Here is a 17,121-nt window from a genome sequence, read left to right as displayed (position 1 = left end):
ACAAACATAGAAAGCATTGACTTTTGACTTAATTTATATTTATAGGCCATCTATCTGGTGACCGATCGAGGGAGCAGGTACACCTTTAAAAAGTAGTGGCTAATTTGGGCGTTGCGCGCGCGTAAATCTCTCGTGGCCTCTCATGATCTTGATCCATGTATATAAGGAGAGCCACCTCCATGAATAATCTTGATCCATCCATCCTGTCCTCCTACCTACAAACCAACCAACCAACCAAGCATCGATATCGCAGCAGCAATGGCGGTGCAGCAGCAGCGCACGGTGGCGCTCTTCTTGGCCGTCGCCCTTGTGGCGGGGCCAGCCGTCTCCTACGCCGCCGATGCCGGCTACGCCCCCGCTACCCCGGCCCCCGCCACCCCTGCCCCCGCCTCCCCTGCCCCCGCCACCCCTTCCGGCGGCTACGCCCCTAAAGGGCCAGCTGGGACGCAGCCCAAGGCGACGACCGAGGAGCAGAATGTGATGGAGCAGGTGAACAACGCCTTCAAGGCGGCCGTGGCGGCCGCCGCCGTCGTCCCTGGGCCGGACAAGTACAAGAAGTTCACCGACACCTACATCCCGGACGTGGAGAGGGCTATAGCGGACGTCTTCAAGGGGTCCAACGCCTCAACTTTCACCACCAAGATCGGCATGGCCCAGAAGCTCGCCTACGACTCCGCCGACGGCGCCACCCCCGAGGCCAAGTACGACTCCTTCATCGCCATCCTCAGCGAGTCCCTCCGCATCATCGCCGGCACCCTCGAGATCCACGGCGTCAAGCCCGCTGCCGAGGAGGTCAAGGGCCCCATCCCCGTCGCCGAGATGAAGGCCGTCGACCAGATCGACAGCGCCTTCAGGATTGCCGCCACCGCCGCCGACGCTGCCCCCGTCAACGACAAGTTCACCGTCTTCGAGTCCGCCTTCGACAAGGCCATCAAGGAGACCACTGGCGGCGCATACGCGGGCTACAAGTTCGTCCCCGCCCTCGAGTCCGCCGTCAAGAAGGCCTACGCCGCCACCGTTGCCGAGGCGCCCGAGGTCAAGTTCACCGTCTTTGAGGCCGCCCTCACCAGGACCATCGCCGCCATGTGCGTCGCAGCCAAGGGCGCCGCCGGCGCCACCAACGGAACTGATGCTGCCGGTGGCTACAAAGCTCCCGCCGCAGAAGCAGCAACCGCCACTCCCACTCCCGCCGCCGAAGCAGCAGCAGCAACCACCGCTCCCACTCCCACTCCCGCCGCCGCTGCCGGTGGCTACAAAGCTCCCGCCGCAGAAGCAACCGCCACTCCCGCCGCCGCTGCCGGTGGCTACAAAGTCTGAGCTCACCGTACCTACTACGTACACTAGTGCACGTACGTATGCATATACGTGACGTGACTGTGGCGGCCCGCGATTGTGATCGATAATCATCAATTCTTGCGTCCATGCATGCATGGCTTATTAATTAATTATTAATTACGTACAGTAATTTGTTTCGGAGAGAGACATCGATAATCATCTGTAAAGCATATATATGGATGAGATATATATTCATCCATCTGTAAAACATTCTTTATATATAATATACACGAGCTCATAATTATTCCGTTTATATATAATGTGTGTACACGCACTGTGTTAATTTTCAATTTTGATGATCATAATGCTTATTTTAATACTCATACTTTACTTTTTTTTTAAATTTTAATCACAGTTTAAAGAATCACCTAATAATATTTATTTAACGCAGTACGCATGCAGACGCTCATAATTAAAAAGGTCGGTAACATGCATCCATTTAAGCCATGCATACTTATTCTTTTATAATAAAAAATCAATAGTACTTCTTTCATTTTTTAATGTAAATCTTTGTAGAGATTCCACTGCAAATTTTGAAATTGATACTATTCTGCGTAAAGCACAATTTTATTGTTGTTAAACATGCAAAGTAGAACAATGTTCGTGCTTGGCATGCTTACTTCGGAAAGCCATTTCTGCCAGTAGTTGGTTGTAGGTCAAGAACTAATAAGTCACTATATATAATGTAAAAAAAAGGTACGCATCAGGTGTTTTAAGTCTAGGATAAAAATGGTAGTACAAACAATAATTCTAGAGACAATCATCTTTCGTATAGAGCTAGCCGTACATTCACAACACATACAATATACTCCCTCCATTTCACAATGTAGTGCGTCCGCACTTCTCGAGATCCAAATTTGACTGTAAATTTAATCAATAAGACTGATTGCGGCGGGGACAAAAATTATATCACTGAATTCATATCGAAAATATGAATTTAGTGGTCTAATTTTTTCTCCCGCCGCAGTCGGTCTTGTTGGTTAATTTTACGGTCAAACTTGAATCTCGGGAAGCGCGGGCGCACTATATTGTGGAATGGAGGGAGTATCACTAGTAGAAAACAGGGCTTTGGTTCGGGGTCTGGTCAGCCCATTAGTCCCGGTTCAGTTACGAACCGGGACCCATGGGGGGCATACGTCCCGGTTCGTGCGCCCAGGGGGCGTTCGGGGCCTCGTGGGCTTTGGTCCCGGTTCGTCTGGACCCATTTGTTCCAGTTCCTGGCACGAACCGGGACCAATGGGCCTCGCTCCTGGCCCACATCCATTGGTCCCGGTCCGTGGCTCGAACCGGGACAGAAGGGGGGCCTTTAGTCCCGGTTCCAGTCACAAACCAGGACCAATGAGGTGGCTATATATACCCCCTTGCCGGCGAGCAGAGCACTCCACACTGCTCTATTTTTTCTGGCTGTCGAGGGGAGAGCTTTGTGGTGCTCTAGCTCACCTCCTATGCACATGAGGTGTTCGATGAAATGCCCGAGCCACACTAGTTAAGCTTTCTCCTCTCGAAACTCGACCTCCAAGCTCCATTTTCCTCGAGATTTGTCTAGGTTTAGCGGTCCATCACATCCCGTCCCCGTCTTCACCGCCGTCGATCGCCCGCGCCGATCTCGTCGCCGGCACACCACCGTGGTGAGCCTCTTGTTCTTATCTTCTTTCTGAAAGAAAAAAAGCTTACTTGTATGATTAGATAGATACTTTTGTCTAATTTTCTTACTTTTATTATTGCTTGTTATTATATTATGTGATGGTTTTGGTATCCGCCCCCGTCGGCCCTCGTCCTGTCTATGATTCGGATGTGGTATATATTATCTTTTATAACTATTTGGTTCATTTATTGTTTATGACAATTATGCCAACCAACGTGACATAGATTTTATTTATCTAGGAGGTATGTGAACCGGAAATTCCAACCAACCCTATTGTCGAGAGGTTAAATTTAGTTGAAGAAGAAAACAATTACTTGAAGGAAAAAATAAAAAAAATTGAGGAGGAGAAGATGATATTGGAGTTGCATGTTGCGGATGTCGTAGATGATCACAAGATCAAGATGGATGCAATGCGTTTGAAGATTAGAAAGATTAGAAAATATGCCATTCATACCGAGGCTTGGCATCATTATGCCATTGGATCAATTGTTACCTTGGTTGCGATTATGATCGCATTTGTTGTTGCATTGAAATGTTTTACATAGTTTCAATGTATGGTTTAATTAGATGCTCTGGAAAGCTATATGTTGTTCAATGAGAACTATTTATGTACTTTGGTTTTAATGTGATGATGAACTTCTATTAACTTGGTCACTTATCTGTCCATGATGTTCTGTAATGGTTTTTGACACACTTAATTATATATACTGCACGCAGATGAAGCGACAATGGATGTACGGTGACAGACACACCTCCGAGTACGTTAAGGGCGTGCATAATTTTCTCGAAGTGGCTGAGGCAAACAAGCAGGATGGTTTTATGTGTTGTCCATGCCCCATATGTGGGAATGCGAAGTCTTATTCTGATCGGAAAATCCTTCACAGCCACCTGCTTTATAAGAGTTTCATGCCACACTATAATGTTTGGACCAAGCACGGAGAAATAAGGGTTACGATGGAAGACAGCGAGGAAGAAGAGGACGATGACAACTATGTGCCCCCGGAATACGGTGATGCTACAACGGGGGAAGCTGCTGAAGATCAAGAGGAACCAGACGATATTGTGCCCGATGATGATCTCCGCCGGGTCATTGTTGATGCAAGGAGACAGTGCGAAAGTCAAAAGGAGAAGCTGAAGTTCGATCGCATGTTAGAGGATCACAAAAAAGGGTTGTACCCCAATTGCGAAGATGGCAACACAAAGCTCGGTATCGTACTGGAATTGCTGCAGTGGAAGGCAGAGAATGATGTGCCTGACAAAGGATTTGAGAAGCTACTGAAAATATTGAAGAAGAAGCTTCCAAAGGATAACGAATTTCCCGACAGTACGTACGCAGCAAACAAGGTCGTATGCCCTCTAGGATTGGAGGTGTAGAAGATACATGCATGCCCTAATGACTGCATCCTCTACCGCGATGCGTACAAGTATTTGAACGCATGCCCGGTATGCGGTGCATTGCGGTATAAGATCAGACGAGATGACCCTGGTGATGTCGATGGCGAGCCACCCAGGAAGAGTGTCCCTGCGAAGGTGATGTGGTATGCTCCTATAATACCACGGTTGAAACGTCTGTTCAGAAACGAAGAGCATGCCAAGTTGATGTGATGGCACAGAGAGGACCGTAAGAAAGACGGGAAGTTGAGAGCACCCGCTGACGGGTCGTAGTGGAGAAAAATCGAGAGAAAGTACCGGGCTGAGTTTGCAGGTGACCCAAGGAACGTATGGTTTGGTTTAAGCACGGATGGCATTAATCCTTTCGGGGAGCAGAGCAGCAATCATAGCTCCTGGCCCGTGACTCTATGTATGTATAACCTTCCTCCTTGGATGTGCATGAAGCGGAAGTTCATTATGATGCCAGTTCTCATCCAAGGCCCTAAGCAATCCGGCAACGACATTGATGTGTACCTAAGGCCATTAGTTGAAGAACTTTTACAGCTGTGGAATGGAAATGGTGTATGAGTGTGGGATGAGCACAAATAGGAGGAATTTAACCTGCACGTGTTGCTGTTTGTAACCATCAATGATTGGCCCGCTCTCAGTAACCTTTCAGGACAGACAAACAAGGGATACCACCCATGCACGCACTGTTTAGATGACACCGAAAGTATATACCTGGACAAATGCAGGAAGAATGTGTACCTGGGCCATTGTCGATTTCTTCCGACAAACCATCAATGTCAAAAGAAAGGCAAGCATTTCAAAGGCGAGGCAGATCACCGGAAGAAGCCCGCCATGCGTACCGGTGATCACGTACTTGCTATGGTCAATGATTTACACGTAATCTTTGGAAAGGGTCCCGACGGACTATCTGCCAGAGAAAAAGTTCCAGGACCTAAAGTCTCATGACTGTCACGTGATTATGACGCAACATCTTCCGGTTGCATTGAGGGGGCTTCTACCGGAAAACGTTCGATTAGCCATTGTGAAGCTATGTGCATTCCTCAATGCAATCTCTCAGAAGGTGATCGATCCAGAAATCATACCAAGGATAAGGAGTGATGTGGCGCAATGTCTTGTCAGTTTCGAGCTGGTGTTCCCACCATCCTTCTTCACTATCATGACGCACGTCCTAGTTCATCTAATCGACGAGATTGTCATTCTGGGCCCTGTAATTCTACACAATATGTTCCCCTTTGAGAGGTTCATGGGAGTCCTAAAGAAATATGTCTGTAACCGCGCTAGGCCAGAAGGAAGCATCTCCATGGGCCATCAAACAGAGGATGTCATTGGGTTTTGTGTTGACTTCATTCCTGGCCTTAAGAAGATTGGTCTCCGTAAATCACGGTATGAGGGGAGACTGACTGGAAAAGGCACGCTTGGAGAGGACTCAATAATATGCAGGGACGGGCATTCTTGGTCTCAAGCACACTACACAGTTCTATAGAACTCTACCTTGGTGACCCCGTATGTCGATGAATACAAGAACAGTCTGCGCTCGAAACACCCGGAGGAGTGTGACGACTGGTTTACATGTGAACAGATCAGGACTTTCGGCAGTTGGTTGGAAACACGTCTCAGAGGTGACAACATTGTATGTGATGAGTTGTACTCGTTGTCCAGGGGACCATCTTCGACTGTATTGACTTACAAAGGATACGAGATAAATGGGAATACATTTTACACGATCGCCCAAGATCAAAAGAGCACCAACCAAAACAGCGGTGTCCGCTTTGATGCAACAACCAAGAGGGGAAAGGACACATATTATGGTTACATAGTGGACATATGGGAACTTGACTACGGACATGATTGTAAGGTCCCTTTGTTTAAGTGCAAATGGGTCAATCTGTCAGGAGGTGGGGTACAGGTAGACCCACAATACGGAATGACAACAGTGGATCTGAACAATCTTGGGTACACAGACGAACCGTTCGTCCTAGCAAATGATGTGGCGTAGGTTTTCTATGTGAAGGAGATGTCTACCAAACCAAGAAAAAGAAAAGATAAGGAAGCGAACACATCATACCATGAGCCAAAGCGCAACATAGTTCTTTCAGGAAAAAGAGACATCGTGGGAGTGGAGGGCAAGACAGACATGTCCGAAGATTATGAAAAGTTTCATGAAATTCCTCCCTTCAAAGTGAAGGCTGACCCAAGCACCCTAATAAACGATGAAGATTATCCATGGTTACGACGCAATAAGCAAAGGACAGAAGCGAAGAAAAAGTGAAGAATTTCTCTCCACAACTATTATGATGATGCCTTTGATCTAGAATATCCATGTAACAGACGAGTTTCCATATAAAACCCTGATACTTCGAAAGAGATTGTCCGTTCTGTACACGAAATGCATCCAGTTTTTGCCGTAACCCTCTCAACTTTTTAGCACATGCTATTTGGGTGAAATGATGATACCATGCCAACTTTCAACCTCTTCAGAGTTCATCTGAAGTGCTTTTCATTTTCAGGGTCATATAGCTCAAAAAATCAATAAATGCATGAAAAATAACAAATGAAGTCAGAAAGGGTTGAAAATTGATGATGTGGCTTTGAATGGTGCATTTTGAACACACAAAAAGTCTGGAGTTCAAATAAGTTCAAAAAATGAAACCAATTTGTAACAGATGAGTTTTCGTCTGAAACCCTGATACTTCGAAAGAGATTGTCATTTTGTACACGAAGTGCATCCAGTTTTTGCTGTAACCCTCTCAACTTTTTAGCACATGCTATGTGGGTGAAATGATGATACCATGCCAATTTTCAACCTCTTCGGAGTTCATCTGAAATGCTTTTCAATTTCAGGGTCATTTAGCTCAAAGAATGAACTAATATAAAAAAGAATGATATGGAAAACTTTTATGAAACTCTAATAGAAAAAAGAATAAACTAAAAGAATGAACTAGAAATCTTTAATGAAATTCTGCTAGAAAAAAATGAACTAGAAAACTTTAATGAAACTCTAATAGCAAAAGGAATCAACTAAAAGCTTTTATAAACCAGTAGTATTATTGAAACTAAAATTATATAAATTTATGAAACTACAATTATTAAAGTATTTTCTGTTCAAAACATTATAAACAAAAAGAATTTTCATAAAATAAATAAAAATCTAAAAAGAAAATAAAATAAATAAGTAGAAACAAAATAAAATAAATAAGTAGAAATAAAATAAAACAAAATAAACTTTCATAAAATATATAAGTAGAAACAAAATAAAATAAAATAAAATAGCAACAGTAAGTATTTTGTTGTAAGTAGAAACAAAATAAAATAAATAAAGCAAAAAAGAAAACAAAAAAACTAGGGAAAAATGCCACCTACTGGGCCACCACGGCCTGAATACGACTAGAAACCCATCCATGGGCTATGATTCATGCCCGCAGAAGGCCCAGTAGGCCCACAGGCATAGCAGTGTTAGATTAGGCCCATAGGCCTGCAGTTCAGAGGAGTTCGAGAGGGAAGAGGCAGCGGAGCTTATAAACAGGTGTGGGGCGCTCTCGACTAGCGAGGTGGGACTAAACTCCCACCACCACGCCGCTGTGCAAGGCCTTTGGTCCCGGTTGGTAGCACCAACCGGGACTAAAGGTGGCCATTGGTACCGGTTCGTGGTACCAACTGGGCCAATGCCACCCTTTAGTCCCGGTTGGTGCGATCAACCGGGACCAAAGGCCTCTGCTTCCCACCCTTTGGGTTGCTGAAAAGAGACCTTTGGTCCCAGTTGGTGGCACCAACCAGGACTAAAGGGTGGCATTGGTCCCGGTTCGTGCCAAGAACCGGGACCAAAGCCTTTGCTATATAACCAACACTTGTGAAATTTTCGTTTCAGTTCTTCGATCCCTCCGAACGCCGCCCGGCTGCCCCTCTACCCCGCCATCGCCACGCGCCGCCCCTGCCCCGACGCCGTTGCCGTGCCGCCTCGCGCCGTCACCGCCCCTCACCGCCCCGACGCCGTCGCCATGCGCCACCTCGCGCCCTCACCGCCCCGACGCCGTCGCCGTCACCGCCCCGTGCCGCCCCGACGCCGTCGCCGCGCGCCACCCCGCGCCATCGCCGCGCGCCACTCCGTGCCGTCACCGCCCCGACGCCGTCACCGCCCCGCGCCGCCCCGGCCCCGACGCCGTCGCCGCCCCGCGCTACGGTCCGGCGGCCTTCTTTGATGTTTTTTCTTCATATGATTTTTTTTGTTCATATGATCATATGATGTTTTTTTGTTCATATGATCATATGATGTTTTTTTGTGCATATGATGTTTTTTTTCATATATGTATTAATTTTTTTATTTAGGTTGTTAGTAGATATCGATTTTAGGTTAGTGTAGAGGAAAAAGTAAAATAAGGAAAAGGAAGAAAAGGGGAAGAAGGAAGAAGGAAGAAGAAGAAGAAGAAGAAGAAGAAGAAGAAAAAGAAGGAGAGGAAGAAGGAAGAAGGAGAAGAAGAGGAAAGGAAGAAGAGGAGAAATAAATAAGAAGAGGAAAAAATAAGAAAAAAAAGAGGAGAAGAAGAAAGGAATAGAGGAGAAGAAGAAAAAATAGAATTCTATTTTTTCTTCTTCTCCTTTTTTTCTTCTTTTTTTTCTTCGATCTTCTCCTCTATTCCTTTCTTCTTCTCCTCTTTTTTCTTCTTATTCCTCTTCTTATTTTTTATCGGGTATGTCGTTGTCGATATAACCCCTCCCCAATAACTTCAACATGAGGGGGGGGGGGTTCGATATACCCCTTTCCCAATAACTTCGACATGAGGGGGGGGTCGATATACCCCCTCCCCGATAACTTCAACATGAGGGGGGGTCGAGGGTCGCCGAGGGTTCAAGGGGGGAGGGTCAGGAACTAGGGTAGAGGGTCGAGGGTCACCGAGGTTCGAGGGTTGCCGAGGGTTCGAGGGGCGAGGTGTCGAGGGTCGTCGAGGGGCCAAGGGTTCAAGGGTCATCGAGGGGTCTAGGGTCGAGGATCGTCGAGAGGTTGCCTAGTATCAAAGTATTAAAGAAATCCATGGCTTCATCATTAGCCGGAAGTAACCGGGGCATGATGGTACGAAGCTCTCCAAAGTTGTTCTGGAACGGAGTCCCGGATAGGATAATTCGTCTTTTTGTACGAATTTCAGCAAAGGCAACGAATTATCCTATCCGGGACTCCGTTCCAGAACAACTTTGGAGAGCTTCGTACCATCATGCGCCTGTTACTTTCGCCTAATGATGAAGACATGGTTTTGTTGAATCCTTTGACACTATACAAACGTGATATGAGGGGGTCGAGGGTCAGCAACTAGGGTAGAGGGTCGTGGATCGCCGAGCGCTCGAGGGTCGAGGGTCGTCCAGGGGTCGAGGGTCCAGATTTATCAAGAATGCCCCCATTATGGATGTGCACAAGTTGATCCAATTTTTTTTCTGATCTCATCTATATAAATATATTCTTCTATATGTCATGTTGTATGTTAAAGTATTGAAGAAATCCATGGCTTCATCATTTGTCGGAAGTAATAGGCGTATGATGCTACGAAGCTCTTCAAAGTTGTTTTGGAATGGAGTTCCTGATAGAATAATCCGCCTTTTGGTTCAAATTCCAGCAAAGGCCTTCCAAATAGCGATATTCGGAAGGCTCTTGCTGAACTTTGTACCAATAAGCGAATTATTCTATCGGGAACTCCGTTCCAAAACAACTTTGAAGCGCTTCGTACCATTATGCGCCTATCATTTCCGGCAAATGATGAAGTCATGGTTTTCTTCAATTCTTTGACACTAGACAACGTGACATATAGAAAGGTAGATGAGTGATGTCTACTACACAACCTTCTTCTTGTAGACGTTGTTGGGCCTCCAAGTGCAGAGGTTTGTAGGACAGTAGAAAATTTCCGTCAAGTGGATGACCTAACGTTTATCAATCCGTGGGAGGCGTAGGATGAAGATGGTCTCTCTCAAGCAACCCTGCAACCAAATAACAAAGAGTCTCTTGTGTCCCCAACACACCCAATACAATGGTAAATTGTATAGGTGCACTAGTTCGGCGAAGAGATGGTGATACAAGTGCAATATGGATGGTAGATATAGGTTTTTGTAATCTGAAAATATAAAAACAGCAAGGTAACTAATGATAAAAGTGAGCACGAACAGTATTGCAATGTGTAGAAACAAGGCCTAGGGTTCATACTTTCACTAGTGCAAGTTCTCTCAACAATAATAACATAACTGGATCATATAACTATCCCTCAACATGCAACAAAGATTCACTCCAAAGTCACTAATAGCGGAGAACAAACGAAGAGATTATTGTAGGGTACGAAACCACTTCAAAGTTATTCTTTCTGATCAATCTATTCAAGAGACCATAGTAAAATAACACGAAGATATTCTTTCCGTTCGATCTATCCTAGAGTTCGTACTAGAATAACACCTTAAGACACACATCAAACAAAACCCTAATGTCACCTAGATACTCCATTGTCACCACAAGTATCCGTGGGCATGATTATACGATATGCATCACACAATCTCAGATTCATCTATTCAACCAACACAAAAGAACTTCAAAGAGTGCCCCAAAGTTTCTACCGGAGAGTCAAGACGAAAACGTGTGCCAACCCCTATGCATAAGTTTACAAGGTCACTGAACCCGCAAGTTGATCACCAAAACATACATCAAGTAGATCACATGAATATCCCATTCTCACCACAGATAAGCACATGCAAGACATACATCAAGTGTTCTCAAATCCTTAAAGACTCAATCCGATAAGATAACATCAAAGGGAAAACTCAATCCATTACAAGAGAGTAGAGGGGGAGAAACATCATAAGATCCAACTATAATAGCAAAGCTCGCGGTACATGAAGATCGTGCCAAATCAAGAACATGAGAGAGAGAGATCAAACACATAGCTACTGGTACATACCCTCGGCCCCGAGGGTGAACTACTCCCTCCTCGTCATGGAGAGCGCCAGGATGTTGAAGATGGCCACCGTTGAGGGATCCCCCCTCTGGCATGGTGCCAGAACAGGGTCCCGATTGATTTTTTGGTGGCTACAGAGGCTTGCGGCGGCGGAACTCCTGATCTAGGTTATGTTCTGGAAGTTTGGGGATATATAAGAGGTGTTAGCGTCGGGAACAAGTCAGGGGGGTCCACGAGGCGGCCACGAGGTAGGGGGCGCGCCCAAGGGGGTGGGGCCCGCCCCCCACCCTCGTGGTGGCCTCGGGACTCTTCTGGTCCATCTCCGGTACTCTGTGTGGTTCTTCTGGTCCAAAAACAATCTCCGTGAAATTTTAGGTCAATTGGACTCTGTTTGGTATTCCTTTTCTGTGATACTCAAAAACAAGGAAAAAACAGAAACTGGCAATGTGCTCTAGGTTAATAGGTTAGTCCCAAAAATCATATAAAATAGCATATAAAGGCATATAAAACATCCTAGATGGATAATATAATAGCATGGAACAATCAAAAATTATAGATACGTTGGAGACGTATCAAGCATCCCCAAGCTTAATTCCTGCTCGTCCTCGAGTAGGTAAATGATAAAAACAGAATTTTTGATGTGGAATGCTACCTAACATAATTTTCAATGTAATTTTCCTTATTGTGGCATGAATGTTCAGATCCAAAAGATCCAAGATAAAAGTTTAATATTGACATAAAAACAATTATACTTCAAGCATACTGACCAAGCAATTATTGAAGGAAATGTGCCCTAGAGGCAATAATAAAGTTATTATTTATTTCCTTATTTCATGATAAATGTTTATTATTCATGCTAGAATTGTATTAACCGGAAACTTAGTACATGTGTGAATACATAGACAAACAGAGTGTCACTAGTATGCCTCTACTTGACTAGCTCGTTGAATCAAAGATGGTTAAGTTTCCTAGCCATAGACATGAGTTGTCATTTGATTAACGGGATCACATCATTAGAGAATGATGTGATTGACTTGACCCATTCCGTTAGCTTAGCACTTGATCGTTTAGTATGTTGCTATTGCTTTCTTCATGACTTATACATGTTCCTATGACTATGAGATTATGCAACTCCCGAATACCAGAGGAACACCTTGTGTGCTATCAAACGTCACAACGTAACTGGGTGATTATAAAGATGCTCTACAGGTGTCTCCGAAGGTGTTTGTTGGGTTGGCATAGATCGCGATTAGGATTTGTCACTCCGATTGTCGGAGAGGTACCTCTGGGCCCTCTCAGTAATGCACATCACTATAAGCCTTGCAAGCAATGTAACTAATGAGTTAGTTGCAGGATGATGCAGTACGGAACGAGTAAAGAGACTTGCCTGTAACGAGATTGAACTTGTATTGAGATACCGACGATCAAATCTTGGGCAAGTAACATACCGATGACAAAGGGAACAACGTATGTTGTTATGCGGTTTGACCGATAAAGATCTTCATAGAATATGTAGGAGCCAATATGAGCATCCAGGTTCCGCTATTGGTTATTGACCGGAGACGTGTCTCGGTCATGTCTACATAGTTCTCGAACCCGTAGGGTCCGCATGCTTAAAGTTCGGTGACGATCGGTATTATGAGTTTATGTGTTTTGATGTACCGAAGGTAGTTCGGAGTCCCGAATGAGATCCGGGACATGACGAGGAGTCTCGAAATGGTCGAGACGTAAAGATCGATATATTGGGCGACTATATTCGGACATCAAAAAGGTTTCGAGTGATTCAGGTATTTTTCACAGTACCGGGGGAGTTACGGGAATACGGGAGTACATATGTGTGACGCCCCCGATTTGACCGTACACTGATCATGCACGCAAATGTGTAGGACCAAGATCAGGGACTCACGGGAAGATATCACAACACAACTCTAAAACATAAATAAGTCATACAAGCATCATAATACAAGCCAGGGGCCTCGAGGGCTCGAATACAAGTGCTCGATCACAGACGAGTCAGCGGAAGCAACAATATCTGAGTACAGACATAAGTTAAACAAGTTTGCCTTAAGAAGGCTAGCACAAACTGGGATACAGATCGAACGAGGCGCAGGCCTCCTGCCTGGGATCCTCCTAACTACTCCTGGTCGTCGTCAGCGGGCTGCACGTAGTAGTAGGCACCTCCAGTGTCGTAGGTGTCGTCGTCGACGGTGGCGTCTGGCTCCTGGACTCCAGCATCTGGTTGTGACAACCAGATAGAAAAGAAAAGGGGGAAAAGAGGGAGAGAAGCAACCGTGAGTACTCATCCAAAGTACTCGCAAGCAAGGAGCTACACTACATATGCATGGGTATATGTGTAAAGGGGCATATCAGTGGACGAACTGCAGAATGCCAGAATAAAAGGGGGATAGCTAGTCCTGTCGAAGACTACGCTTCTGGCCATCTCCAACTTGCAGCATGTAGAAGAGAGTAGATTGAAGTCCTCCAAGTAGTATCGCATAGCATAATCCTACCCGGCGATCCCCTCCTCGTCGCCCTGTTAGAGAGCGATCACCGGGTTGTATCTGGCACTTGGAAGGGTGTATTTTATTCAGTATCCAGTTCTAGTTGTCATAAGGTCAAGGTACAACTCCGGGTCGTCCTTTTACCGAGGGACACGGCTATTCGAATAGATAAACTTCCCTGCAGGGGTGCACCACATAACCCAACACGCTCGATCCCATTTGGCCGGACACACTTTTCTGGGTCATGCCCGGCCTCGTAAGATCAACGCGTCGCAGCCCCACCTAAGCACAGCAGAGCGGTCAGCACGCCGGTCTAACCCTATGCGCGCAGGGGTCTGGGCCCATCGCCCTATGCACACCTGCACGTTGCGTACGCGGCCGGAAGCAGACCTAGCCTAGTGGCGTTCCAGTCCAATCCGGCGCGCGCCACTCAGTCGCTGACGTCAAGAAGGCTTCGGCTGATACCACGACGCCGGGATACCCATAACTACTCCCGCGTAGATGGTTAGTGCGTATAGACCAAATGGCCAGACTCAGATCAAATACCAAGATCTCGTTAAGCGTGTTAAGTAACCGCGAACGCCGACCAGGGCCAGGCCCACCTCTCTCCTAGGTGGTCTCAACCTGCCCTGTCGCTCCGCCATAAAGTAACAGTCGGGGGCCGTCAGGAACCCAGGCCCACCTCTACCGGGATGGAGCCACCTGTCCTTTCAGCCCCCTCATCAGAATCACTTGCGGGTACTCCTCGAGCCGACCCGACTTTGGTCACCACATGTGTCATGTATATAATGTATATAGTATATACCCGTGATCACCGCCTAGGTGATCACGGCCCGATAGTATAGCACAGCAGACGGACAAGAATGTAGGGCCACTGATGGAAAACTAGCATCCTATACTAAGCAGTAGGATAGCAGGTAAGGGAAACAACTGTAGCAACAATGACAGGCTATGCAACAGAATAGGATTAATCGAAAGCAGTAACATGCTACACTACTCTAATGCAAGTAGTAGAGAGTAGAGTAGGCGATATCTGGTGATCAAGGGGGGGGCTTGCCTGGTTGCTCTGGCAAGTAGGAGGGGTCGTCAACTCCGTAGTTGAACTGGGCAGCAGCAGCGTCGGTCTCGTAGTCTACCGGAGAGAAGAGGGGGGAAGAAACAGTAAATACAATGCAAACATAAGCATGACGATGCGTGACATGACAATGAACAGTGCGAGGTGTGTCCTAACGCGACAGTAGGTGGTACCGGCGAAGGGGGGGAACATCCGGGAAAGTATTCCCGATGTTTCGCGTTTTCGGACAGACGGACCGGAGGGGGAAAGTTATGAGTTCGATAGGTTAGGGAGGTGTGGTGGACGAACGGACTGCGTATCCTGAGTCGTCTCGTCGTTCTGAGCAACTTTCATGTTGAAAATATTTTAATCCGAGTTACGGTTTAAAAGATATGAATTTTCAAAGTTTATTTGAATTTCTAGAATTATTTGAATTAAGCAAAAATTAATTATGACGTCAGCATGAGGCAATGCTGACGTCAGCAGGTCAACAGAGCGACTGACCAGGTCAAACTGACCAGTGGGCCCCATCTGTCATAGACAGTGGGCTAACAGAAGATTAAACTAATTAATTTTTACTTAATTAACTACTGGGCCCACCTGTCAGTGAGTGATTAGATTAATTAATTAGTTTTAATTATAAAAACATTTTTCTTTTCTTTTCTTTTTTTAATTTTGCGGCGGGGCCCGCATGTCACTGACTGGGCCTGCCCAGTCAGCAGTTGACTGGGTCAACCCAGTCAACTGGGACCCACGGGGCCCACTGGCAGTGGCCCTGGGGTGGCCCCAGGCCAGCCACGTCGGCGGCCGGCGCCGGAGCAACTCCGGCGACCAAAACAGCGGCGGTCCCTTGCCGGAGTTGGCTGGAAACGCGCGACGGGGCTCGGGGAGGAGCGGGGCTAGGCCCATTCGAAGGAGCTCGCAGCGCCGCATCCAGTGGTGGCCGGGGCTTCGCCGGACTTGGCCAGAATCGGCGCCGGCGAGCGGCGGAGGCGGCGGCGCGCACGGGTGCCCGACGGAAACGAGGCTACGGCGGGCTATCGAGCAAGCGGAGGGGCTGGGGGGCTTCTACGCGAGGTGGGGAGTGCAACGGGCTTGAGCCCGTGACCAAAAGGTCACCGGAGCCTTGCCGGCAGCGAGCTCCGCGGCACGGCGTTCGGGCGCGCGTGGGGAAGCAGCTAGGGGGCGCACGAGAGAGAAAGGACAGGGGAGGAGGGGGAGAGAGGCCCGAGGAGGGGGGGGGGGTGCTGGCGCCTTTATCCTCCCCGTCGCCGGCGAGGTGGTGCGGCGGGGACTGCCCCTGTTCCGACCCCGGTCGGGGGAACAGGGCAGGGGGGCGAGTGGGAGAGGTGGGCTGGGCCGGGGGTCGGCCCAGTTGGGCCAGGGGTGCTGTGGGGGGGGGCTTCTCCTTTTTCTTTTTCTTTGTCTGTGTTCTTTTGCATTTTCTTTTTATTTGTTTATTTTCTTTTTTGTTTTATTTCATTTAAAAGTATTTAGGTATTTTATAACAATGTGTTTTCTCCACCATAATTACCAGTGTATTATTTGGCACCCACCGAACATTTTTGTTTGAATTTTTGAAAACTTTTATTTTTCCACTTTAAATTTAATTGAAGTTTGAAAAGAAATGTGTTCCAAATGTGATCAAGCCCTGTTTAGCAACATGATTAGCTTAATCACAGAGGGTTACTGTAGCATGATTCTCGGGGTGTTACAAATCTCCTCCACTACAAGAAATCTCGTCCCGAGATTTAAGAGGGGAAGTAAGGGGGAAGGGATTTGGTCGCGAAATTCTAACGAGTCTTCTCGGTCTTGGTTGCTATTGTCAAAGCGGTTGATCCATTACGTTGATGTCTTCATTTTCCTGCTTCAGGTCATCATGATGAAGCTGGCATCCTTCCTTCGGGAACTCCATCGTACTTACGAAGGACAAGGGGTAACTTCGGAATAACAGGCCTCTGAACGGTTGACTATCTGGTTGATAACATCGGGAAAGGTGGCGGAAAGTAACTCTCGAATGGAAATTTAAGACAATATCGAGAGCAAAGTAAGGAGGTATCGTGGGGAAGTTTCGAGCGGGTAGGCAATCGTTTGATGCCTGAAGGGTTCTGAGCAACGGAATAAGTATTGTGTCTGATACCAAAATTGATGATCTCACGAAAGGTGGCACGTGAATTACATACGAAGCCAAGCGTGAGGAATAACCTTGGGAACAAGGGGTGTACAAGAGAGTCAGGTTTCGATCCTGTGGAACTGTGGGTTATG

General features: G+C 46.7%; 1 protein-coding gene across 1 annotated transcript; it reads left to right on the top strand.

Annotated features, from left to right (window-relative positions):
• The first annotated feature begins 258 nt into the window (after window positions 1-258).
• Window positions 259-1,595, top strand: LOC109739791 (pollen allergen KBG 60-like). The gene has a single exon (XM_073497304.1). The coding sequence runs from the start codon at window positions 259-261 to the stop codon at window positions 1,315-1,317; it is 1,059 nt and encodes a 352-aa protein (XP_073353405.1). The 3' UTR covers window positions 1,318-1,595.
• The last annotated feature ends 15,526 nt before the right edge of the window (window positions 1,596-17,121 follow it).

Source organism: Aegilops tauschii, chromosome 4 (genome assembly GCF_002575655.3).
Source record: "Aegilops tauschii subsp. strangulata cultivar AL8/78 chromosome 4, Aet v6.0, whole genome shotgun sequence".
Lineage (NCBI taxonomy): Eukaryota > Viridiplantae > Streptophyta > Magnoliopsida > Poales > Poaceae > Aegilops > Aegilops tauschii.
The sequence above is the reverse complement of the archived record's forward strand: the minus strand, read 5'-3'. Positions and strand labels throughout refer to the sequence as shown.

Excerpts from the sequence above, each read along its gene's own strand:
- LOC109739791 (XM_073497304.1), top strand. The coding sequence starts at position 259 with ATGGCGGTGCAGCAGCAGCGCACGGTGGCGCTCTTCTTGGCCGTCGCC.